The following is a 27,587-nucleotide window of genomic DNA, read 5'->3' as shown; positions in this document are numbered from 1 at the left end:
AATTGTATGTCTGTGAGTTTTACGTTCTTAGATTGAGCTAATTAGTTTATTAATGCATCCAAATTTGGTTTGTGGTTTGCTCAAAGCAACAGTTTGTGCTAATGATCAATGTTCTTTTCTTTTTTTTGACCAAAGATCAATGTTCTTTATACTTGCTAATCGTGTTAGCATGTTTAGTTTATTTGATTGTCTAGCCTTTTTGCTAATTGTTTTCTTAGCATTTTTAATTGGATACTTGGTGTTTACTTATGTTGCTTAGCTATAACTCAAGTCGTTAAATCATAACCATTTTTTTTTGTATAATCATGTTAAAATCAATCATAGCGACTTTGTTAATGTGAAAATTGCAATAGTGGAGTAATCTTAATCTATTATTGTATTTGATTGTCTGCCTTGACTCTGAAATATTTTTGGTCAAAATTGACTCTGAAATATAGTGACAATATTGTGTTGACTATGACTTGAAGCCATATCGTTTTACCATACACTACCCAAAACTACATTGTATGTTTTAATTACAGCTTTGAAAATACCCGAAGACTTGTTTGGACACCTAGGTAATCAATAGTACAGTATATCATTTTGAAGAGTCCATTAGTCGCACTTTCAGTTAAATAACAATTTTTTTTTTTGAACATTTATAAGGTCTCTTTTGAGTATATTTGATTATGTCCATATATATATAGTCCGGTTAGTCGTACTATCAATTAACAACCATTGATTATATTTTAAAAAAATATATTATGAAATTTGTTGTTTTCAAATTAAAATTAAAAATCTATCTATTGAGTCAATATATTAAAATTCATAATGTCATTCTTGAGAGATGTTTTTTTTAAAATTATTTATAGAAAAGTAAACCTTAGTTATGCAAATCTATCAGTAATTTCCACGACTAATAGATCCTTTAAACACAAAAAGAGTGTCACCATTTTCAACACCATGCCAACGAAGACTACAATTCTCTCGCATAATCCGTTGCTTGTGTACGAATATATACTCGTCGCTTGGCAACGTCTTGTTAGCTTGTAACCCTTCTCTCATCTCCGAGATGGTACAAGAATCCTTAATCTCCACAGGGATTCTTGCACCGTTGAATAAACTCGATGACGTCTGCACCAAGAAACATAGTTTCCTCACCGGAGCAACGTCTTTGGCTCGGTTGATTGACTTGAGAAACACGACAATCTCTGAGAACTCACCGATTCCATATTCGTTTAGGTTTCGAAAATCGTCAGCCAGCTCGATTCCAGAGAAGTATAATTGCATTCGCTTTATAGGTGTGTTCTCCACAAGGTGTATCTTGTCCTTCAAGCTACTTACCTACAAAAAACATTAACTTGTGAATCAAGAAACTGTAACAAGATGTGAGAAAAAACGTTAAAGTTACCGTTTCGGTTCTGTCTACTTCGATGGAGAACTGCTTTGATGGGAACTTGACGGTGACGTGGATCTTTTTAACCGCGGGGTTAGTAAAAGAAGGTACGGTGAAAAGGGGAGTAACGGTGAGGTCGATTCTTGTGCCGTCTGAGATGATCGGGTAGTCATCGATGTCGAGACCGTCGAGGAGTTCCCAACAAGAGACAAAGAGGGTTAACGATGATGTTGGGATCTGAAGAAACTGTTCTAAACGTTTCTTGATGTCCAACACAGGTTCTTGTTCACTGATTTCCATGGTGAATTCTTGGCTGTATGAGACTATTGTCACTATCATATTTACAAATAAAAAGGGCTAGTTATGTTTTGGTATATTTATGGGAAGCAAAAGTATTGTGATTTCACAAATGCGTAATGTAATTAGAGCCATATATATATATATATATATATAGAGTGAAGGGTGCAAGTTGCTGAAATGCTTGTAAAAAGGACTCGAGGGAAATAAGAAATTCATGATGGTAACTTGATGTGTAGTTGGGTCTTGTGTGTGTCATTGTGTGTGTGTGTGTGTCTGTTATAACACTATGTGTCAATACGTGATATTCTATTGAATTTGGCATGATATTCGGTTAGGTAGTCAGTGGAATAACGGATGAAAGAAACAAATGAAAAAAAAGAAAACTAATATAAATGAAAAATGATTGTCATATATAAGCTAAAAGCCATCATATGACAGCACGTAAAAGGACTAATGTATGGTAAATTAATGTAGTTAGCAAACATATGAACATGTGTTAATTAACTTAAGTGTTATACTAATGAGCATTATGATGTTTTTTTGGAACAGAGCATTATGATGTTAATCGCATAACATTGTACACCATATAGTTCATGTGGTTTGTTGTGATACTTAATCTTAGATGGATGTGTAGCCATCCATATGTAGCAAATATTAATCTCATGCATGTACCTAGCAAATATTGTATATACATAAAAATTAACTTAAGGTTAATTTGAGACATGCTGAGACTAAAAACATTTTAATGTAAATAAATCTGAGATGTTTTCTGTATAAATAGCAGTGTTGTTAAACCCGGACCGAACCGGCGGTCGGACCAGGTTCAACCGTGAACCGGACACCAAGCCGGATTGGGTTAATGCTAAAACCCAACTAAAATTGAACCGGTTAAAAACCCATATTGAACCGTTAAAAATTCGGGAACCGACGACCCAACGAACCGGCAAAATTCTGTAAAGAAAACAAAAAAAAATATTAATAAAATAATTAGTTTTAAAAATGAAATAAAAAATAGAGTTTTTTGACAAACTGTAATTCAGAAGGTATTTCTATTTTTGACATTTTTTTTCTCTACAAGACTGCAATTCACAAGGTATTTTATACTTTTGTGTTTTGATGTCTTTGCAAAACTTTTGCGATGTACTAAGCAATAGAAGAGAATGATCAATAAATTTGATTTCCACCAAATTCAAACACAGAAAATCAACAACTATCACAATGAAAATCAACAACCGTCGCAACGTTGCACTAATGTATATAATTTTCTTTAAAGGTGATAAAAATTTATAGTGACCTGGAGAGTAAACTTTAAATGTATTTTTTATATTGATTTAGATTTGAACTATTAGATTTTTTATTTTTGTTATTACATTTCAGTTTGCTATTTTCTAAAATATGTATATTATATATAAAATATTATTAAATTCGGTTTAATACATCAAACTCGGTTGAACCTAATCGAACCAGGTCGAACCACATTGACCCATGACCCAAAATATTTTCGGTTCGATCGCTGGTCCGGTTTTAAAAACACTGATAAATAGTAGTTGTGTGAGAGGGGAAAGATATTTGATTTTGTATAAACTATTATAAAATTATTCAACCAATAAATCAAAAAGTAAAAAAATCATGACAACAAAGATTATAACAGTTGCTGCAGATCAATGTAAATCATTTGTTATTAAGCCTAACTTTTATTGTCCTCATGAGAAACTTCCCCTGCCTTGAGATTCTTTAACCTCTGCTTGCAAGATATGTGCGGGAAACTATGGCTGCCCCGGCGACTAAAATGGCCAGAGCTATCAGAACATTCTTTAATGTAAGAACTGATTTATTCGTCGGTATCTCCAATAGATCCTTCATCTGCAAACATCATTAACACAATAATGATTAGCTCAGCTCTGTTCTTATGTATAATAATGATTTGGAGATTGATAAGATTGTGTCTTACATTTATAGGTTGGTCCCAGTTCTTTTTGATCCCTTGGAGATGCCCTCTACCAACAACTGCCACAACCGAACCATGCTCACTTGCAACTCTTGACAACATACATGCCATGTACCTAATGCAACATTTTGCAAAAAGATAAACACAAGTTTTAGAGAACTTTATAAATAACTGCCACAATCAACTAATCTAATGAACTTTATATATATAGAGAGAGAGAGGAATACAATACTAACTTATCTCGCTCATGCACAAGTGTATCCATGAGAGATGGAAATTCCTTGCTCATTTGCTGGATCACCAATGTTAGCATATCCGCATCGTTCATAGCTTTCAGCTAATAACCGTACAAAACAATTAACACTTGACTGAAATTGAATCACCATAACCTTTAAAGAGAGACAGGAAGCAAACGACTTGCTACCATTTTGTCAAGTTCCTCAGGGCTCGGTAAAAAGACAGCTTGAAACACTAAGCCGTACAAAAACTTTACTTTATGCCATATAGGCATTTTAGCCCATGTTCTCTTTAAAGTGATCTGCTTCCAACAAACAACAATGCATAAAGATTACTTTAAAACTATAAACACGTATTCTTGAACAACCAAAGTTACCTGCACTGGACGATCACCTAGAATAACCTGGCCACCATATTTGACTGCTTCTTCATATGCCACACGAAACTCAGCACCAGGCAAAACATCAAGCTTGCTTGCGATCTAAACATGAGGAAGAAAAAAAAAGAACTAAATTAAATAGTAAGAAAATCTAAGCTTATATCATCAAAGAAGATGTAAAAACAGAGGGAAGCATGCCTTCGCAAGAAACCATCCGTAGGCTATTCCGAACGGGTTGTGTTTCTTCTTCCACATGTCTATCATTTCCCACACGGTTGGAACCTGAAAAAAAACAAAAAAAAAACACCGTGACTTTAATACAAGAAGAAGAAGAGCTAGAACATATGTACAGATGATATAAGAGTGATGCAGAGCAAAACCTTCACAGCCTGAGGTGTGAGAATAGACAACCGGCTTGCACACAACTCCACGAAGACAACCTCTGGTTTCATGTAGCTGACTATAGCTTCAACTTCTCGACATGATTCCTATAAAACAACACACAAACGAACAAAAAAAAAACGAAAAGATTGAAACAACGATCGAATCCAATGTTTCTGACGTAAGCTTCGATTTAAAAAAAAAAAAAAAGAAGATATAACCTCAGAAACATGAGCAGTGCCAATCAAATACACATGGCAAGATCCACATTCAGCTTTGGAATCGCACGTTAGAGCCATAACGCTCTTCGCGTATTCCTCGGGAAGCTCCAGTTTCGTCCTCTCCACAACGCCATCCGCTTCAACGTAGATATCATCGTCACCAGCGACGAAGATCAGATCGACGCCGGTTATCGCTGAACCGGAATCGCTATGTTCTTCCTCCTCTGCTTTCTCCGCATTCACTATGTTATCATCGCTTAAAGAGATATCTTCGGATCGAGCCTCTGGCTCCGGTGGTGTTACCGTCGGTTCCATTGAAGATCAGGGAGAGTGGACAAGCTAAGCCAAAAGCTATAACAATGGCAGAACAGAACAGAGAGTGCCTTTAATTTTATTTTTTTAATGAATTTTATTTAATTTTAAAATGTTGTCTGAAAGAATTTTAATTTAACTGCAAAAAGGAACAAAGGAGAAACATATTTAGCTTCTTGCCCCACAGTTAAAGCGAAGTTTCTTTCTTCTTTTGACAAATTTTTTTTTTTTGGTAAAAATGTTAAATCTTTTGACAATTTAAATATCATAGATTATATGTTGCTTAACTTTCTTTTAATGAATAGAGAATCTATCACTACTGACTACTCATTTTTTACATATTTTATTGATAATTAATACTTTCAGGAAAACACTTCTCTTTTGTCAAAAAAAACACTAAAAAAAATTTAGTCAAACAAATAGAAAGAGTAATACGATGTACACATGAACTTGGTATGCATGCAAATCATGAACATCCCTTAACTGAATGTGTCAGTCAATTTTTCTTTTTGGAGAAGATTTTATTCTATAGATTATTCATCTCAGTCATACTGTTTTCGAATACTACCTTACTAGAGAAAAAAAAATAACATTCTTTCTCTTATAAGTCAAAGAAAATTTAATGCTCATTTTATTTAATGTATTAAGTCAAACTACATCTTGAGTCTTCATAGTAACTACAAGTACGGAACCGATATCCAGAATTTTAAAGATATCCGTGATCCAATTTGTCTTGTACGAATAATCAATTTTTTGATTCGATTCAATCTGATCCGTGATAATTGTGATTTGCTTTTTATTTGATGGATATTAAATTTTAATATTTATTTCGATTCGTAAAGTTACAAATATCCGAAATTTTTGGATCAAATCAAATTTTAAGTATATTTTCCTACCCTTATATAGTAACGTCAAAATGGAAGAGAAAGGATATGGTTGAATTTTTTCAAAAAAAAAAAGGATATCGTTGAATTGAATGTATAGATAGGCTACTAGCTCATTCTCTCTCTGGTGCGAGATTCCAACTTTTACTATTTTGACGCAAGTGAACAGAGTAAAAAAAACACATAACACAATCTTGTCTGTAGCATTCAGCTGCAAAACTGAAATAAATTTGCATAGCAAATATCTAACTAATGCAAAAAGTAAACACATGTAATATACAAAACGCATTGTTCTGATTATATGGCTCTGCAAGACAGAAAAAATGGCTGAGCAGGAGCATCCAACTCAAACTCAGCCGGCTATTTGATATCAAGGTCTTATCTCAGAATGCAAGAGAACTTAGTTTGACATGGACTGTCTTTTATTGTGACACTGTAAGCAATAGCAATATCCTGAAACTCCTTAAGAACAGCCACTACAGCACATGAGTTTCGTAAATTTCAGAGCTTGCTCTTCAGAAAATCTATCAAAATCCGAGCAAGCTCCATTAAGTTACATTTACTACATCTACCTCAAGCAATAGACACGCGGCGCATGTTTGCCAAGCGGTCATCTACTATTCTGATATAATTATATAAGTTTCACAAAATTGAAGACTCTGTATGTGATACTAGTACGTTTCATCTAACAAATAATAACATACATCACTACAAAAAAAAGAGCAATGGCAATAGCAGCAGAAATGTTTCAATTCGTAGTACTATAGCTGAATGTAAATTCCTAACTGTTACAGAGTCTTAAAAAGTCTAAGACTAACATGCAAGACACATTGTCTAAAAAGGCTATAAAAAGAATATTACATGTGGAAAATGGTAGCCATGATCAATCCTAACCACTCCACACCCCCAAGTTAAAAAGCAAACTGAAAATGAAACGACTTAACATAATTTTTGTAGATGATTAGGGAGAGAGAGCTGAATCGTAAGAAAGATCTAGTATCCTCGTAGTCTTCGGCTAGATCATAGCCAGATTGGTCACCGTCTTTGTCTTTTCCTCGGTTGTTGTTGATCAGAATCAGCAGTAGAAATATCACTTGAAGATTCAATAGGCTTGAACGGGATAGACTCTGGTGGTGGCACTGTGAATAAGCCCCGCTTGTCCTGAAACTGTATCAGGGTCCATTAACATCATGAGTGGCAGATTATATCAGAACTCAGAAGAGATTATATATTACCTGAGATGGAGAACGTCCTTGAAGAGTTGGATTGATACTTGTACTTGTTTCAGCGATGCAGCCTTGATTTGGATTTGAGCTGAACAAACGTTGAGTTGGAACAACAGCAATGATAGTCTTCTTGTTGGATCCGAATTGTACAGACTGATCTTCTGTGTAAAGTGTATCTGGTCCCATGAGTTGATCAAGATTCTCTAAAACTTCTGCTACATCAAATGATGGTGGTGGTGCTTGTTTCTACGAAAATATGAATCATTTACAACTTTGTTTTGAGGATAAGAACAAAAAAAAAGAAGAAGAAAGAAAAGAGTATACCTGGAATTGAGGTGGTAAAGGTTCGAGAAGAGCGTTGATGTTCCATGGATCCGTTGATGCTGCAACTGTATCTTCTGATAATGATAAACCCTAGGCCAATGAAGATGGTGAATCGTTAAGAAAAAAACTTGAGAATGTAATTGGACAGATGATTGTGGAATGTTAATTAGATTATCACCTCTAGTTGTTCGAACAAGCTCTGGAAAAATTCATCCGCATCGTCATAATCTTCGTTTACTTCCATCCCAAGAATCTGTTAAATCTTATCTCTCAGTTTTGTAAACGATGACGCAAGAACTATCAAGACGTGAAAGTAGCAGTTCTTGAAACAGAGTAGAGACTCTGTTTTAGAGTAACAGAGAGAGGTAGCAGGAGAAGAGTTGAGTCTGTTCATTCTAGGGTTTACTCGAGACTAGAAGAGAGATTCTATCTAACTCTTAGCGTTACGAGACAAGATTTAACAAAGAATCTGCAGTAAGTTACCGAAGAGGGAGAGGGAGAGTGACTAACGGATCTTCACGGAGAAACCTACTCTGTTTCTTCTCCTCTGAAGCAAGTTAGCAGAGAGAGAAAGACTAAGCTCTTTATCTTAAATATTCACGAGATCTTCCGAAACGATAAACACACTCTGTTTCTTCTAATTTGCAACTGTGAAAGACGATGTGGGTTCAAGGGAGGGCTTATATAGGTTTCTTGAGGACCAATATAGCTTTTGTTGACCGTTGACTAACCGAAATAACCACTTTTTTTTTTTTGACTAAGGGCTTGAAATAACCACCTTGGATAGAGTTTTTTGTGACGCTCATTTTTTCTTTTACCACTGTGGTAAATCCTTTCAATCGAGTCATTTGTATTTTGTACATTGACATATCACATAACCATAGTTTCCGAAAATAGATCTCAGAATAAATTAACATCTCAGTTTCTCTTGACTTTGTGCTGAGGTTTTGGAACAAGTTTTTAAAATAGCACATACAAAGTACTATTTTACTTCTAGTACTAGGTATAAAGACCTCCGTCTGACCAGTTCATAAAATATAATAACTTTCTGTAATAATTTCACTTTAAACAAAGTGAGATATTTATAAAATATTTGACATACAAAAAGTTTTTGGAATTTTTAAATAATCACAAAAACATTTAAATTATATTTTAATGATTTCATTAAAATAAAGTTGTAATAATATTTAATTTTATCAATTGAAATATGATAGATGTTTCTAAAATTCTGAAATTAAAAAAAGAAATTATATGGAAGACAACTTAGCTTAGCTGATATTAAAATAAATAAATATATATATATATAATGAAAATTTATATTCATATAAATTTATCATCATTTGTATTTTGCTATTACAAAAAAATTAAACCATTCACTACAAAAAAAGTGAGAATTTTAACAGTTTTAATGATTTACAGACGTTTTTAAAAATTCAAAACATAACATATACACAAATTTAAATTTTATCATATGATTAATGTGATTTTTAATTTATTTTAGTAATATAAAATTAAACAAGATGAAAAAATAATATATAAATTGTTATCAAGTCTTTATTATTTAGAATGATTATTATCGTATACTAGGTAATGAACCCACGCGATATCGCGTGGAACTCATTTCTTATAAATAAATAATCATTTTATAATTTATATTTTATAGAAAAATTAATTTTATTTTCAAATAAATTTTCATGTCAAAACGTATGAAAATATTTATTTATAGATAATATTAGAAATGTGTATTTTATAGTTTAAAATTACAACTAAAATAAAAATACATCAATACCAATAAGATTATACATCTTTTATTAATTTAGGTAAGTTACTCTAAAATTTTAAATTATATCAATTTATAATAAATAAAAGATCTCTTTTTAAACATTAAAATAGTTTTAAATAAAAATATATTGTTTACTGGGATATGTGTAAGCTAATTTAATTTAATTAGTATTACAAAATCATTAGTTATGTGTAATATGAAAAAATAAAGACAGACATATTTGTATAAAATTTAAATATTAACTTATACACAACTCTTGAAACAAATAATAAAAAGACACATCTTAATATATAATGAAAAACATAACTTTAAACAAGAAATGAAATTCCTAAAAAAATAAACAATTTTTTCAACATTGTTTGGGATTTTTTCATGTAAAAATTATGAGATGCAAATTTCATGTATAAAACTTAAGAATTTTAAATTTTCATATCAATACACTGATTTTTAGATATAAAACAATTACAAATATTTATGAAATATTAATAATAGATATTAGCATAATAAAACAAAAATACATAAATATTTGTTTAAAAAATTAAGACATGCAACCTTCCATATATATGTTATATGAATAGTCACATATTTTTTAATTTAAAGGTGGTTATTTTGAAATGATAATTATATGAATATTCACAATTTTTCAAGTCAAATAGTCATATATTTTCAATTTAAAGGTAGTTATTTTGAAATGGTACATATATGAATAGTCACAATTTTTCATTTAAATAAGTACATCTTTTTAATTTAAATATTAACTAATATACAATCTAAAAATAAATAATGAAAGGACACATCTTAATATATAATGAAAAGACACAATTCTTAACAAAAAATAAAATTGCTATCAAATTCTGAAGATTAGTTGTTAAGTTAATCAAAATCTCTACCGTTTCTGAAAAGATGAGCTTAATATCACCATAGCTAGTTCTCTATCAATAGATAAATATCTAAAGATCCTGTGCAATTATACAATTCAAAAAACTTAAAATCTCCTAAAATTGCTTAAAACAACCAGTGGGCAGAGTAATGACAATCATATAAAGTTCATAAAATTCTGAAAATTCTGTGCAGTTATGTATTTTAAAAACTCTAAAATCTCCTAAAATTGCACGAAACAAACCAGTAGATAGGGTAATGACGTTTAAATACAATTTAGGAACGTCTCAAGACATTCCAAAGATGTCTGGTGACATTCCACAACCTTATGTGCAATGTTCACATATGTCTTACGATATTAAGTTTTTCTTCGAGTCTCAAACGATCACTCTTCAGTAAAACTATCATAACTTTGACTAAAAACCCCAATTGACCTCAAACTGGTGGCATTAGAAAGCTTATCAAAATCTCTACCGTTTCTGAAAAGATGAGCTCAATTTCACCATAACTAGTTCTCTACCAATAGATAAAATTCTGAAAATTATGTGCAATTATACATTTCAAAAAACTAAAAGTCTTCTAAAGTTGTTTAAAATGTACCAGTGGACAGGGTAATGACGTTCACAGACAGTTCAGAAATGTGACATGACATTATACAACTATCTTTGAAAGTCCACAGATATTTTAGAATAGTAAGTTACCTCTTCAAGCATCAAACGACCACACTTCATTAAAACTATCATAACTTTTTATCGAGGACATTCCAAGAAAGTCATATGACATTCCAAAGAAGTCTTATGACATTCCAAAGATGTCTGATGACATTCCACAACCTTATGTGCAAAGTCCACATATGTCTTAGGATATTAAGTTTATTCTTCGTGCGTCAAACAACCACTCTTCTTTAAAACTATCATAACTTTTAACTAAGAACCCCGATTGACCTCAATGGTGGCATTGGAAAGCTAATCAAAATCTGTAATGTTTCTGAAAAGATGAGCTCAATATCACCATAGCTAGTTCTCTATAAGTAGATAAAATTATGAAGATTATGTGCAATTATACAATTAAAAAAAAACTCAAAATCTCCCAAAGTTGTTTAAAACGTACCAGTGGGCAGAATAATTGGCGATCACAAAAAGTTCATAAAGCTCTGAAATTTCTGAAAATTCTGAAAATTTTATGCAGTTATGTATTTAAATAACTCCAAAATCTCCCAAAATTGTTTGAAACAAACCAGTAGATACAGTAATGACGTTCAAATACAATTTAGAAATGTCTCAGGACATTCCAAGGAAGTCTTATGACATTCCAAAGAAGTCTTATGACATTCCAAGGATGTCTGGTGTCATTCCACAACCTTATGTGCAATGTCCACATATATGTTAAGATATTAAATTTCTTCTTCGTGCGTTAAACGACCACTCTTGAGTAAAACTATCATAACTTTTGAGTAAGGATTGACCTCAAACTCTGAAATTTCTGAAAGTTTTGTGCAACTATGAATTTAAATAACTTCAAAATCTCACAATATTGATCGAAACAAACATAATTGGATAATGACATTTAAATACAGTTTGTGAACGTCTTAGGACAATCCAAAGAAGTCTTATGACTTTCCAAAGAAGTCTTATGACTTTCCAAAGAAGTCTTATGACATTCCAAAAAAATGTCTGCTTACATTCCACAACCTTATGTGCAATGTCCACAGATGGCTTAGGATATTAAGTTTCCTCTTCGTGCGTCAAACTAGCACTCTTCAGTAAAATTATCAAAACTTTTGACTAAGAACCCCGATTGACCTCAAACTGGTGGCATTGGAAAGCTATTCAAAACTTCACCCGATTCTGAAAAGATGAGCTCAATTACACCATAGCTAGTTCTCTATCAATAGATAAAATCTTGAAGATTATGTGCAATTATACATTACAAAAAAAACTCAAAATCTCCCAAAGTTGGTTAAAACGTACCAGTGGGCAGGGTAATGACGATCACATAAAGTTCATATAACCCTGAAAATTCTGAAAATTCCGAAAACGTTGTGCAGTTATATATTTAAATAGTCCCAGATTCTACCAAAATTGTTCGAAATAAACTAGTGGATACAGTAATGACGTTCAAATACAGTTTAAGAACGTCTTAGAACTTTCCAAGGAAGTCTTATGACATTCCAATGAAGTCTTATGATATTCCAAAAAAGTCTTATGATATTCCAAGGATGTCTTGTGACATTACACAACCTTATGTGCAATGTCTATAGATGTCTTAGGATATTAAGTTCCTTCTTCGTGCGTAACGATCACTCTTCAATAAAACTATCATAATTTTTTACTAAGGACCCCGATTAACCTCAAACTGGTGGCATTTTTTAAGTTCATAAAATTCTGAAAATTCTGAAAATTCTGAAAACTTTGTGCAGTTATGTATTTAAATAACTCTAAAATCTCCCAAAACTACTCAAAACAAACCAAAATAGGGTAATGACGTTTAAATACAATTTTAGAAAAGTCTCAGGACATTCCAAGGAGTCTTATGACGTTCCAAAGAAGTCCTATGACATTCCAAGGATGTCTGCTTACATTCCACAACCTTATGTGCAATGTCCACATATGGCTTATGATATTAAGTTTCATGTTCGTGCGTTAAACGATCACTCTTCAGTAAAATTATCAAAACTTTTGACTAAAAACCCTGAATGACCTTAAAACTGGCTGCATTGGAAAGTTAATCAAAATCTCTACCGTTTCTGAAAAGATGAGCTCAATTTCACCATACCTAGTTCTCTATCAATAGATAAAATTTTGATGATTATGTGCAATTATACATTACAAAAAACACTCAAAATCTCTCAAAGTTGCTTAAAACGTACCAGTGGGCAATGTATTGACGATCACATAAAGTTCATAAAACTCTGATTTTTTCTGAAAATTTTGTGCAGATATGTATTTAAATAACTCCAAAATCTTCCAAAATTGTTCGAAACAAACCAGTGGATACAATAATGACGTTCAAATACAGGTTATGAACGTCTCATGACATTTCAAAGAAGTCTTATGACATTCTAAGGAAGTCTTATGACATTCCAAAGATGTCTTATGACATTCCAAAGATGTCTGGTGGCATTCCACAACATTATGTGCAATGTCTACATATATCTTAGGATATTAAGTTTCTTCTTCTTGCGTTAAACAACCACTCTTCATTAAAACAATCATAACTTTTGACTAAAGACCCCGGTTGACTTCATACTGGTGGCATTGTTAAGTTCATAAAACTCTAAAATTCCTGAAAATTCTGAAAATTTTGTGCAGTTATAATTTTAAATAACTCAAAAATCTCCCAAAATTGTTCGAAATAAACCAGGAGATACAATAATGACGTTCAAATACAGTTTAGGAACTTCTGAAGACATTTCAAGGAAGTCTTATGATATTCAAATAATGACGTTCAAATACAGTTTAGGAACTTCTGGTGATATTCCACAACCTTATGTGCGTTGTCCACATATGTCTTAGAATATTAAGGACCCGATTGACCTTAAACTGGTGGCATTGTTAAGATAATCAAAATCTCTACCGTTTGTGAAAAGATGAATGCAAAATCACCATAGCTAGTTCTACCAATAGATAAAATTCTGAAGATTCTGTGTAGTTATGCATTTAAATAACTCTAAAATCTCCCAAAATTGCTCGAAACAAACCAGTGGATAGGGTAATGACGTTTAAATACAGTTTAAGAACGTCTCAGAACATTCCAAGAAACTCTTATGACATTTCAAAGAAATCTTATGACATTTCAAAGAAGTCTTATGACATTCCAAGGATGTCCGCTGATATTCCACAACCTTATGTACAATGACCACATATGTTTTAGAATATTAAGTTTACTCTTCGTGCGTCAAACGACCACTTTTTAGTAAAATTATCATAACTTTTGACTAAGAACCCCGATTGACCTCAAACTGGTGGCATTATAAAGCTAATCAAAATCTTTATCGTTTCTGAAAAGATGAGCTCAATTTCACCATAGCTAGTTCTATATCAATAAATTAAATTTTGAAGATTATGTGCAATTATACATTACAAAAAAACTCAAAATATCCCTAAGTTGCTTAATACGTACCATTGGGTAGGGTAATGACAATCACATAAAGTTCATAAAACCCCGAAATTTCTGAAAATTCTAAAAATTTTGTGCAGTTATGTATTTAAATAACTCCAAAATCTCCCAAAATTGTTCGAAACAAACCAGTCAATACAATAATGACTTTCAAATACATTTTAGGAACGTCTCAAGACATTCCAAAGAAGTCTTGTGACATTCCAAGAAAGTCTTATGACATTCCAAAGAAGTTTGGTGACATTCCACAACCTTATGTGCAATGTCCACAGATGTCTTATGATATTAAATTTCTTCTTCGTGCATTAAACGATCACTGTTCAGTAAAACTATCATAACTTTTGACTAAGGACCCCGATTAACCTCAAGCTGGTAGCATTGTTAAGTTCATAAAACTCTGAAATTTCTGAAAATTCTTAAAATTTTATGCAGTTATAAATTTAAATAACTTCAAAATCTCCCAAAGTTGCTCGAAACAAACCACAATAGGGTAATGACATTCAAATACAGTTTAGGAACGACTGAAGACATTCCAAGGAAATCTTATGCCATTCCAAAGAAGTCTTTTGACATTCCAAAGTAGTATGTTGACTTTCCACAACATTATGTGCAATGTCCACAGATGGCTTATGATATTAAGTTTTCTCTTCGTGCGTCAAACGACCACTCTTCAGTAAAATTATCAAAACTTTTGACTAAAAACCCCGATTGACCTCAAACTGGTGGCATTGGAAAACTAATCAAAATCTCTACCGTTTCTGAAAAGATGAGTTCAATTTCACCATAGTTAGTTCTTTATCAATAGATAAAATTTTGAAGATTATGTTCAATTATACAATACAAAAAACTCAAAATCTCTCAAAGTTGCTTAAAATGTACCAGAGGGTAGGGTAATGACGATCACATAATGTTTATAAAACTCTGAAATTTCTGAAATTTCTGAAAACTTTGTGCAGTTAAGTATTTAAACAATTTCAAAATCTCCCAATTTTTTTCCGAAATAAACGAGTGGAGACAGTAATGACGTTCAAATATAGTCTTATGAAATTTCTGGAAGTTTTGTGCAGTTATGAATTTAAATAACTCCAAAATCTCCTAAAACTGCTCGAAACAAACCAAAATAGGGTAATGACGTTTAAATACAGTTTATGAACGTTTCATGACATTCCAAGAAAGTTTTATGACATTCCAAAGAAGTCTTACGACATTCCAAGGATGTCTCCTTACATTCCACAACCTTATGTGCATTGTCCACATATATCTTAGGATATTAAGTTTCTTCTTCGTGCGTCAAACGACCACTTTTCAGTAAAATTATTATAACTCTTGACTAAGGACCCGATTGACCTCAAACTGGTGGCATTATTAAGATAATCAAAATATCTATCGTTTGTGAAAAGATGAGCCCAAAATCACCATAGATTGTTCTCTATCAATAAATAAAATTCTGAAGATTCTGTGTAGTTATGCATTTAAATAACTCCAAATTCTCTCAAAATTGCTCAAAACAAACTAGTGTATAAGGTAATGACGTTTAAATACAGTTTAGGAACATTTTAGAATATTCTCAGGAACTCATATGACATTTTAAAGAAGTCATATGACATTTTAAAGAAGTCATATGACATTCCAAGGATGTCTGCTGACATTCCACAACCTTATATGCAATGTCCAGAGATGTCTTACCCTATTAAGTTTCCTCTTTGTGCGTCAAACGACCACTCTTCAGTAAAACTATCAAAACTTTTGACTAAAAACCTCGATTGACCTCAAAGTGGTGGCATTGGAAAGCTAATCAAAATCTCTACCGTTTTTGAAAAGATGAGCTCAATTTCACCGCTATCTAGTTCTATATCAATAGATAAAATTTTGAAGATTATGTGCAATTATACATTCCAAAAAAAACTCTTAATCTCTCAAAGTTGCTTAAAACGTACCAGTGGGCACGGTAATGAAGATCACATAAAGTTCATAAAACTCTGAAATTTCTAAAAATTCTGAAAATTTTATGCAATTATGTATTTAAATAACTCCAAAATCTCCCAAAATTGTTCAAAACAAACTAGTGGATATAGTAAAGACGTTCAAATACATTTTAGGAACGTCTCAGGACATTCCAAGGAAATTTTATGACATTCCAAAGAAGCCTTATGACATTCCAAAGAAGTCTTATGACATTCCAAAGAAGTCTTATGAAATTTTTGAAAGTTTTGTTCATTTATGAATTTAAATAACTCCAAAATCTTCCAAAAAATTGCTCGAAACAAACCAAAATAGGGTAATGACGTTTAAATACAATTTAAGAACGTCTCATGACATTCCAAGGAAGTCTTATGACATTCCAAATAAATCTTATGACATTCCAAGGATGTCTGCTTACATTCCACAACCTTATGTGCAATGTCCACATATGGCTTATGATATTAAGTTTCCTCTTCGTGCGTCAAACGAATACTATTCAGTAAAACTATCAAAATTTTTTACTAAGAACCGCGGTTGACCTCGGAAAACTAATAAAAATCTCTACCGTTTCTGAAAAGATGAGCACAATTTCACCATAGCTAATTCTCTGTCAATAGATAAAATTTTGAAGATTATGTGCAATTTTATATTACAAAAAAAAATTCAAAATCTCCCAAAGTTACTAAAAACGTACAAGTGGGTAGGGTAATGACGATCACATAAAGTTCATAAAACCCTGAAATTTCTAAAAATTCTGAAAATTTGTGCAGTTATGTATTTAAATAACTCCAAAATCTCCCAAAATTGTTCGAAACAAACCAGTGGATACAGTAATGACGTTCAAATATAATTTAGGAACGTCTCTGGACATTCCATGGAAGTCTTATGACATCCTAAAGACGTCTTATGGCATTCCACAACCTTATGTGCAATGTTCACATATGTCTTAATATATTAAATTTATTCTTCGTGCGTTAAACGACCACTCTTCAATAAAACTATCATAACTTTTGACTAAGGACCCTGATTGACCTCGAACTGGTGGCATTGTTAAGTTCATAAAACTTAAAAATTCCTAAAAAAATTTGCAGTTATGTTTTTAAATAACTCCAAAATCTCCTAAAATTGATCGAAACAAACCAGTGGATACAGTAATGACGTTCAAATACAGTTTAAGAACGTTTAAGGACATTTCAAGGGAAGTCTTATGACATTCCAAAGATGTCTGGTGACATTCCACAACCTTATGTGCATTGTCCACATATGTCTTAGGATATTAAGTTTTTTCTTCGTGCGTCAAATGACCACTTTTCAGTAAAATTATTATAACTGTTGACTATGGATCCGATTGACCTCAAACTGGTGGCATTGTTAAGATTAGGCATGGGCGTTTGGGTACCCGTTGGTGTTCGGATCGGGTTTTTTCGGGTTTTCGGGTTCACGATCCTAGGTCCCATAGTAAAATTCCATTAGTACGGGCCGGGTTAGGATAATAACACTTCGGGTTCGGTTAAAAATTATATTGCGTCCTGAACCCATAAAGTAACCATATATCATTCGGGTTCGGGTTATATCGGTTCGGTTCGGATATAACCAAAGTAAAAAAAAGAAAAACAACTAAACTAATAAAAATTAATCTATCACACATAAAATTACTAGAATAACAATAAAATGTTAAATCAAGTATGAAAATAAACATTATTTATAAACAATATACATTATATTATAGAGAGTAGACTTGTTATTCCAATGAACAAATTTTAAATTACTTATTTATAATAATTGTGTACTTAAAATATTTTTAATATTGTTAATATTTATTATTATATATCGTATTACCACGAATATTAAATTTAATAACTATAATAATTATATATTTTTCAAAATATTTATATTAACTATTAGTTTCGGGTTTTCGAGTTACCCGTTCGGACTCGGTTAATAACACTTCGGGTTCGGATATTTTTTATACCATCCTACAAGACCCGTTCAGATATTTTTACATTTCAGATCGGATAACGGGTCAGGTTTTTCGGTTCGGGTTCGGTTCAGATTTCGGGTTCCGGATTTTATGCCCATGCCTAGTTAAGATAATCAAAATCTCTACCGTTTGTGAGAAGATGAGCTCAAAATCACCATAGTTAGTTATCTATCAATAGATAAAATTCTGAAGATTCTGTGTAGTTATGTATTTAAATAACTCTAAAATCTCCCAAAATTGCTCGTAACAAACTAGTGGATAGGGTAATGACGTTTAAATGCAGTTTAGGTTCGTCTCAGAACATTCCAAAGAAGTCTTATGACATTCCAAAGAAGTCTTATGACATTCCACAACCTTATGTGCAATGTCCACATATTTCTTTGGATATTAAGTTTCCTCTTCGTGCGTCAAACGACCACTCTTCAGTAAAACTATCATAACTTTTGACTAAGGACCCCGATTGACCTCAAACTAGTGGCATTAGAAGATTCTGTGCAATTATACATTACAAAAAAACTCAAAATATCCGTAAGTTGCTTAATACATACCAGTGGGCAAGGTAATGACAATCACATAAAATTCATAAAACTCTGAAATTTCAAAAAACTCTGAAAATTTTGTGCAGTTATGTATTTAAATAACTCCAAAATCTCTCAAAATTGTTCGAAAACAAACCAGTCGATACAGTAATGACGTTCAAATACATTTTATGAACGTCTCAGGACATTCCAAAGAAGTCTTATGACATTCCATGAAAGTCTTATGACACTCTAAAGAAGTCTTATGACATTCTAAAGATGTTTGGTGACATTCCAAGGATGTTTGGTGACATTCCACAGTCTTATGTGCAATGTCCACAGATGTCTTAGGTTATTCAATTTCTTCTTCGTGCGTTAAACGATCACTCTTCAGTAAAACTATCATAACTTTTGACTAAGGACCCCGATTGACCTCAAGCTGGTGGCATTGTTAAGTTCATAAAACTCTGAAATTTCTGAAAATTCATAAAATTTTGTGCAGTTATGAATTTAAATAACTTCAAAATCTCCCAAAATTGCTCGAAACAAACCAAAATAGGGTAATGACATTCAAATTCAGTTTAGGAACATCTGAAGACATTCCAAAGAAGTCTTATGATATTCCAAAGAAGTCTTATGACATTCCAAGGATGTCTGTTGACTTTCCAAAACCTTATATGCAATGTCCACAGATGGCTTAGGATATTAAATTTCCCCTTTGTGCGTCAAACGACCACTCTTCGGTAAAATTATCAAAACCTTTGACTAAAAACCCCGATTGACCTCAAAATGGTGGCATTGGAAAGCTAATAAAATCTCTACCGTTTCTGAAAAGATGAGTTCAATTTCATCATAGCTAGTTCTTTATCAATAGATAAAATTTTGAAGATTATGTTCAATTATACGTTACAAAAAAACTCAAAATGTCCTAAAGTTGCTTAAATTGTATCAGTAGCCAAGTTAATGACGATCACATAAAGTTCATAAAACACTGAAATTTCTAAAAATTCTGAAATTTTTGTACATTATGTATTTAAACAACTCTAAATTCTCCCAAAATTGTTCGAAATAAACGAGTGGATACAGTAATGACGTTCAAATACAGTTTAAGAATGTCTCAAGACATTTCAAGGAAATCTTATGACATTTCAAAGAAGTCTTATGACATTTCAAGGATGTCTGCTGACATTCCACAATCTTATGTGCAATGTCCACAAATGTCTTAGGATATTAAGTTTCCTCTACGTGCGTCAAACGACCACTCTTCAGTAAACCTATCATAACTTTTGACTAAGGACCCCGATTGACCTCAAACTGGTGGCATTGTTAAGTTAGTTAATAAAACTCTGAAATTTCTAAAAATTCTGAAAGTTTTGTGCAGTTATGAATTTAAATAACTTCAAAGTCTCCCAAAATTGCTCGAAACAAACCAAAATAGGGTAATGACGTATAAATACAGTTTAGGAACGTTTCATGACATTCCAAGGAAGTCTTATGACATTCCAAGGAAGTCTTATGACATTCCAAGGAAGTCTTATGACATTCTAAAGGAGTCTTATGACATTCCAATGATGTCTTTTGACATTCCAAGGATGTCTGCTTACATTCCACAATCTTATGTGCAATGTCCACAGATGGCTTAGGATATTAAGTTTTCTCTTCGTGCGTCAAACGACCACTCTTCAGTAAAATTATCAAAACTTTTGACTAAGAACCGAGGGTGACCTCAAACTGGTGGCATTGGAAAACTAATCAAAATCTCTACCGTTTCTTAAAAGATGAGCTCAATTTCACCATAGTTAGTTCTCTATCAATAGATAAAATTTTGAAGATTATTTGCAATTATACATTACAAAAAAACTCAAAATCTCCCCAAGTTTCTTAAAACGTAACAGTGGACAGGGTAATGACGATCACATAAAGTTCATAAATCCTTGAAATTTCTGAAAAATTCTGAAATTTTTGTGCAGTTATGTATTTAAATAACTTCAAAATCTCCCAAAATTGTTCGAAACAAACCAATGGAAACAGTAATGACGTTCAAATACAATTTAGTAACGTCTCTGAACATTCCAAGGAAGTCTTATGACATTCCAAGGAAGTCTTATGACATTCCAATGAAGTCTTATGACATTCCAAAGATGTCTGGTGACATTCCACAACCTTATGTGCAATGTCCACAAATGTCTTAAAATATTAAATTTTTTCTTCGTGTGTCAAACGACCACTCTTCAGTAAAACTATCATAACTTTTGACTAAGGACCACGATTGACCTCAAACTGGTGGCATTGTTTAGTTCATAAAACTCTGAAATTTCTGAAAATTTTGAAAGTTTTGTGTAATTATGAATTTAAATAACTTTAAAATCTTCTAAAATTGCTCGAAACAAACCAAAATAGGGTAATGATGCTCAAATACAGTTGAGGAACGTCTCAGGACATTCCAAAGAAGTCTTATGACATTCCAAAGAATTCTTATGACATTCCAAGGATGTCTGCTTATATTCCACAACCATATGTGCAATGGACACGGATGGCTTAGGATCTTAAGTTTCCTCTTCGTGCGTCAAACGACCACTCTTCGGTAAAATTATCAAAACTTTTGACTAAGGACTCCGATTGACCTTAAACTGGTGGCATTGGAAAGCTAATCAAGATCTCTACCATTTCTAAAAAGATGAGCTCAATTTCACCATAGCTAGTTCTCTATCAATAAATAAAATTTTGAAGATTATGTGCAATTATACATTACAAAAAAAACCAAAAATCTTCCAAAGTTGCTTAAAACGTATCAGTGAGCAAGGTAATGACGATCACATAAAGTTCATAAAACCCTGAAAATTCTGAAAAATTTGTGCAGTTATGTATTTTAATAACTCTAAAATATCCCTAAATTGTTCGAAATAAACCAATGGATACAGTAATGACGTTCAAATACAGTTTAAGAACGTCTCAGGACATTCCAAGGAAGTCTTATGACATTCCAAAGAAGTCTTATGACATTCTAAGGATGTATGGTGATATTCCACAACCTTATGTGCAATGTCCACAGATTTCTTACGATATTAAGTTTCTTCTTCGTGCGTTAAACGACCACTCTTCAGTGAAACTATCATAACTTGTTAAGTTCATAAAACTCTGAAATTTTTGAACTTTCTGAAAATTTTGTATAGTTATGTATTTAAATAACTCTAAAATCTCCCAAAATTGCTCGAAACAAACCAGTGGATATGGTAATGACGTTTAAATACAGTTTAGGAACGTCTCAGGGCATTCCAAAGAAGTCTTATGACATTCCAAAGAAGTCTTATGGCATTCCAAGGATGTCTGCTGACATTCCACAACATTTTGTGCAATGTCCACAGATGGCTTAGGATATTAAGTTTCCTTTTCGTCAAACGACCACTCTTCAGTAAAATTATCAAAACTTTTAACTAAGGACCCGATTGTCCTCAAACTGGTGGCATTAGAAAGTTAATCAAAATGTTTACTGTTTCTGAAAAGATGAGCTCAATATCACCATAGCTAGTTCTCAATTAATAGATAAAATTCTGAAGATTCTGTGCAATTATACATTTCAAAAAAATTCAAAATCTCCCAAAGTTGCTTAAAATGTGTGGACAGGGTAATGACGATCACATCAAATTCATAAAACTCTGAAAATCCTAAAAATTATGTGCAGTTATGCATTTAAATAACTCCAAAATCTCTCAAAATTGTTTCGAAACAAACCAGTGTATACGGTAGTGACTTTCAAATACAATTTAAGAACTTCTTAGAACATTCCAAGAAAGTCTTATGACATTTCACAAAAAAATTTGGATATAGAGTTCAAATACTGTATAAAAAATTATATATTTTCATACCAAAACATTTATACATCTTTTATTAATTTAAGTAAGTTACTCTAAAATTTTAAATTATATAACTTTATAATAAATAAAAAAAATCTCTTTTGAAAGATTAAAATCTTTTTAAATAAAAATATATCGTTTATTATGTCGTCAACGAAGAAGTACGTACGCCTCGTAAACTAATTTGATTTAGTTAGTATTACAAAATCATTAGATATGTGTAATATGCAAATTTGAAAACAAATATATTTGTATAAAATTTAAATACTAACTTATACACAACTCTTGAAACAAACAATAAAAAGACACACCTTAATATATAATGAAAATATATAAATTTTAACAAGAAATAAAATGTATTCAAAAATACACAACTTTTCAACAATGTTAGGGTTTTTTCATGTAAAACATATAGGAGATGAAACTTTCATGTATAAAACTCAAGAGATTTAATTTTTCATTTTAATACACTGATTTTTAGATATAAAAAATTTCAAAAATTTATGAAATATTAATAAATAGATAAAAGCATAATAAAACGAAAATACATAAATATTTGTACAAAAAGTTAAGAGATGCAACTTTCTATATATATGAATAGTCACAAATTTTTAATTTAAATGTAGTTATTTTGAAATGATAATTATATGAATAGTTGCAATTTTTCAATTTAAATAGTCATATATTTTCAATTTAAAAGTAGTTATTTTGAAATGATACATATATGAATAGTCACAACTTTTCATTTAAATAATTACATGTTTTCAATTTAAATACTAAATAATTCACAAATATTTAAACAAATAATGAAAAGACACAATTTTTAACAAAAAATAAAATTTCTATAAAAATTCATAATTTTTTAACATTGTTTGGAATTCCTATTATTAGTAGATATGTTAACTATATTAAGTAATTTCGTAGTTTTTATTTTTAAAAAAATAGAAATAGATATATTTTTGTAGATTAGTAATTGATTTTGTAATTATTTAATGAGAAGGATATTATATGTTTATATGGATCAACTTATTTGTACAGATTTTAAGAGTGATTTTTGTGAGACACATCAAAACTTACAAGTTGTGATGTTTCAGATAGTATATAAGGTATAACTTGTAACTTCCACTACGTAGAGAGGGAGTATAATATACTTATGAACTTTACCTGTTTTTGTAAACCTTGAAAAAAGAAAGTAAAGGAACTTGCTTTAGGTGCTAAACTGGTCATCTCTGAGAGACTGAGACAAGTGTAGCACCAAGAACGTTATCTGGTTATTAATGGATTAGGTAAAACAAAAATATTATTGCTCCATTATTAGTTCGTTACTTGTTCCAACATAAATACTAACTCCCAACATTATTTACCAATAATGCTTACAAAAGATTCTTTTCAATCTACTCTTCTTCTTAAACTACTATATATACACGCATTTGACACCAGATATGAAGCACCAAACATCATCATCATCTCACTGATCAATCACCAAAAAGAAATAGAAAGACAATGGTATCCAGAGAAATGCTGATCATTATCTCCGTTCTCGCCACTACCCTCATCGATATAGCAGTAGCTACAGACCATACCATTGGTGGTCCTAGTGGTTGGACTGTTGGAGCTAATCTTGGAACGTGGGCTGCAGGACAAACATTTTCTGTCGGAGACAATCTTGGTAAATCTAATCACATATCTTATATTAAACTTTGTTTCAAGATTCAACAGAAAAAAAAAAGACTAGAAACCAAAACTCTGTTTTTTTTTTGCTTCGAACAGTTTTCGCTTACCCTTCTGCATTCCACGACGTCGTTGAAGTCACAAAACCCGAATTCGATAGCTGCCAAGCGGTTAAACCACTTATAACGTTCGCTAATGGAAACTCCATTGTTCCTCTCACTACTCCTGGAAAAAGGTAACAAGTTAAGACATGACATAATTACTTAGCAATATTCATAATTGTTGATCAATTTATGTTTAGGTACTTCATTTGTGGAATGCCTGGACATTGTACCCAAGGGATGAAACTCGAAGTAAACATTCTTCCAACAGCAAAAGCAGCACCAACCGCACCGCTTCAAAACTCTGTCCCATCTCTAAACGCGCCTTCACCTTCTTCTGTTCTACCGGTACAACCTCTTTTGCCTCTTAATCCCATCGCTCCTTCTTCTTCAACTCCGCTTCCTTCCTCCTCTCTGCCTCTTTTGCCAGCACAGCCACCGGCTCTTTCTCCGGCAGCTGCAGCTGGGACTTCTCTGCCGTTGTTCCCAGGTTCACCTGCAGCTAGCTCAAGCAGCACCACCACCAAAACCGTAGGGAGCTTCCCTTCTAGTGCTACCGGCACAACGGCTGATCTTTCCGGCGCAGGAGCTCTTCCGGCTGACTCCTCCTCCTCCCTCTCTGGTAAAAGCTTTGTTTTGGGATTCGGATTTATGGTAACTATGATGCTTCATTTGTTCTAAGTGTTTGAGTAGAGAGAGTTTTGTTTGCTGAGGCTATTGTTTGCGTCTACTTTGTTTTGGTTTATATGAGAATATGTATTAAATATGTTGTTTTTGTATGTGTTCTCCTCTGTATTTCAACATCTACCATTGTGTATCCGTTTCTTTCTCGAATATAATATTATCACAATTTATATACAAAGATAAACACATATTAGTCAACCTAATTTTGACTAAATGATCATTAATGTTTTTCTCTAATAAATCTAGGTTTTGAATTCTAGAGAAAACTATACAGAATAATGGAAAAAGATTATAAAAAATAATCAACATGATGCAAAGAGTACATTTAATCTTAAATATAATATGGTAGTTTAGGGTGGTGCAATCAAACATTAATCTTTATAAAATATTAAAAAGATTTGGCTACAGAGTAACAGAATCATTTATTTAATATTTTTAATAGTTTATAAAAGCATAATTAATCAGAAAAAAAATTGTAAGAGATGTTATAAATTTTAGAGTAGCTTTTTTTGAAACATAAATTTTAGAGTAGCTACACTAATGAATGTTGGTAAGAACCAAAAAAAGAAATTAGATTAGCTAAGCTGTTGACAAAAAAAAAATTAGCTAAGCTGTTTTAATGGGCATTAATAATTTTTGGGCTACATGGGGCTCCATATTCTCAGCCCACTATATCACAATCAGAATCAAATATGTGATTACCGTGCAAGAGAAGCCGCCTTGGTTGTCTAGGGCTTAATCTCAGTGTCTCCGCCATGAATGTCTCTGTGGATCGTCCAACAATTAATACAAGCGTTTCCGGTGCACATAGCTCAGAGAACAGAATAGAAAAAGACACATTCCCGATCCCAGATGATGTCATTATCGAGATATTCTCGAGGTTGTCTGTGAAGGTTATAGCTAGATGTCGTTGCGTATCGAAGCTCTGGGGTTCTATACTTAGGAGTAAAGATTTCACAGACTTTTTCTTGATCAAATCATCTGCTCGCCCTCATCTTCTGTTCCTCTGCCGAAGATTGGACAGGATTCTCTTCTTGTCCTCACATCCACCTCAAAACCCTGATGAGAACTCGTCTCCTATAGACACTAGTTATGATACGAGTTTCCCCCTTAACATCTCTCAAATATGTCGTCCTATAAACGGCTTGACCTGTGTTGTATATCTGCGGACGCACTACAAAGGAAGGACAGAGACAGTGCATGTAATATGTAACCTTTGCACACGACAATCCGTATCTTTATGCAAAGTGGAAACGTGGAAGACTGGGGTGCGTAGCTATTTTGGGTATGATCCGATTGAGAAACAATATAAGGTATTGTGTCGGGAAGACAAGGTCTCCGGTGAGTATCGAGTTCTGACATTATCACAAAATGGGAAATCTTCATCATGGAGAAAAATCAAATGTTGCATTAATTCACATTTTACTAGACATAAGTATTCACCTACTGGGATATGTATTAATGGTGTTTTGTATTACAAGCCGCGGTCGATGAGAATAAAGAGGATTCCATGATCGTTTGCTTTGATGTTAGGTCTGAGAAGTTCAAAGTTATTCAAGTCGCTGAAAGTTTCATTGGAAAGGCTAGGGCAGATCTGATGAATTACAATGGTAAGCTAGGTACGATTGTGTGTCCAACGTATGGCTATGTTGAGAGCTTTAGTACAAGTCTGCAGTTGTGGGTTCTAGAAGATGCTGACAACCAGGAATGGTCAAAGCATGAATACATGTTGCCAGCTTCGTGGAGGAGTGTATTCGCAAACATAAGTTTAAGCTTTGCTGGAGTGACTCGGACAAATGAATTTTTGTTGTCGCCGATCTACCAAGACTATGGGAAGCCTTTCTACATTTTCTACTACAATATCGAAAGAAACACGATAAGAAGCGTTCAGATCGAAGGAATGAATGCGCCGTATGCTAGTGTAATTGACACCCTTATAGACCATGTAGAAGATGCAAGTGTTGTAGTTAGAGCTTGAAGACTTTTGTAAGAGAGCTAGTCTGACTCTCTGTTTTCACCACATGATTATGGGATTTTATTTATATAATTGGACTACTATTTTCTTATTGGCTACTATTTTACAATGGCTATAATTTGTTATAGGTTAAGTTTGGAGATATTCATCCGGGTTATGACCAAAAACTGCGTCTGAGTTGGCAGATGGTATCTAAATCTTATGTGGTTTTTAAAATTAGTGATATCTTAGGATATTTTTATTTACTTATTGTGAAACGACTGAATCTTGCAACTATGCGAATACTATTTGTACAATAAGCAAAAGAAAAGTCTAGTATCATAGAGATTTTATATAGGTACAATAATTCAGTCCTCTGTTTTTTTCCGGGAATTTTTTTTTGTAAAAAGCAGGAAAATAAAACGTGACTTAACAGAAAAAACAAAAATAATTGGACAACAAAATCATGGCCACGTTTTGTTGATAACATACGT

At 32.4% G+C, this 27,587-nt stretch overlaps 4 protein-coding genes and 1 pseudogene across 7 annotated transcripts; 2 read left to right on the top strand and 3 right to left on the bottom strand.

Annotated features, from left to right (window-relative positions):
• Positions 1-840: 840 nt before the first annotated feature.
• Positions 841-1,780, bottom strand: LOC108808710 (uncharacterized). The gene is made up of 2 exons (XM_018580819.2): positions 1,391-1,780; positions 841-1,323 (listed from the first exon to the last, which is right to left on the bottom strand). The coding sequence occupies exons 1-2, from the start codon at positions 1,712-1,714 to the stop codon at positions 880-882; spliced, it is 768 nt and encodes a 255-aa protein (XP_018436321.2). The 5' UTR covers positions 1,715-1,780; the 3' UTR covers positions 841-879.
• Positions 1,781-3,229: 1,449 nt separating this feature from the next.
• Positions 3,230-5,231, bottom strand: LOC108809325 (uncharacterized). Its single transcript, XM_018581473.2, has 8 exons — positions 4,842-5,231; positions 4,620-4,727; positions 4,438-4,521; positions 4,237-4,341; positions 4,048-4,161; positions 3,860-3,960; positions 3,627-3,738; positions 3,230-3,538 (listed from the first exon to the last, which is right to left on the bottom strand). The coding sequence occupies exons 1-8, from the start codon at positions 5,154-5,156 to the stop codon at positions 3,410-3,412; spliced, it is 1,068 nt and encodes a 355-aa protein (XP_018436975.2). The 5' UTR covers positions 5,157-5,231; the 3' UTR covers positions 3,230-3,409.
• A 1,553-nt stretch (positions 5,232-6,784) lies between these two features.
• On the bottom strand, positions 6,785-8,234 carry LOC108810827 (uncharacterized). 4 transcript variants are annotated; one of them, XM_018582902.2, is made up of 5 exons: positions 8,071-8,234; positions 7,766-7,840; positions 7,588-7,677; positions 7,273-7,509; positions 6,785-7,204 (listed from the first exon to the last, which is right to left on the bottom strand). In XM_018582902.2, the coding sequence occupies exons 2-5, from the start codon at positions 7,829-7,831 to the stop codon at positions 7,073-7,075; spliced, it is 525 nt and encodes a 174-aa protein (XP_018438404.2). In that variant the 5' UTR covers positions 7,832-7,840; positions 8,071-8,234; the 3' UTR covers positions 6,785-7,072. The 4 variants fall into 4 exon arrangements, with proteins under 4 accessions (XP_018438404.2, XP_056844249.1, XP_056844250.1 ...); XM_056988269.1 differs by having other exon boundaries at positions 6,800-7,204; positions 8,098-8,229; XM_056988270.1 differs by having other exon boundaries at positions 6,800-7,204; positions 8,120-8,229.
• Positions 8,235-24,125: 15,891 nt separating this feature from the next.
• Positions 24,126-25,311, top strand: LOC108811099 (uclacyanin 1). The gene is made up of 3 exons (XM_056987657.1): positions 24,126-24,352; positions 24,454-24,589; positions 24,656-25,311. The coding sequence occupies exons 1-3, from the start codon at positions 24,187-24,189 to the stop codon at positions 25,134-25,136; spliced, it is 783 nt and encodes a 260-aa protein (XP_056843637.1). The 5' UTR covers positions 24,126-24,186; the 3' UTR covers positions 25,137-25,311.
• Positions 25,312-25,874: 563 nt separating this feature from the next.
• On the top strand, positions 25,875-27,207 carry LOC108808711 (F-box protein At5g65850-like; annotated as a pseudogene).
• Positions 27,208-27,587: the final 380 nt, after the last annotated feature.

Source organism: Raphanus sativus, chromosome 6 (assembly GCF_000801105.2).
Source record: "Raphanus sativus cultivar WK10039 chromosome 6, ASM80110v3, whole genome shotgun sequence".
Classification (NCBI taxonomy): Eukaryota; Viridiplantae; Streptophyta; class Magnoliopsida; order Brassicales; family Brassicaceae; genus Raphanus; species Raphanus sativus.
This window is presented reverse-complemented; position numbering and strand designations above follow the sequence as displayed.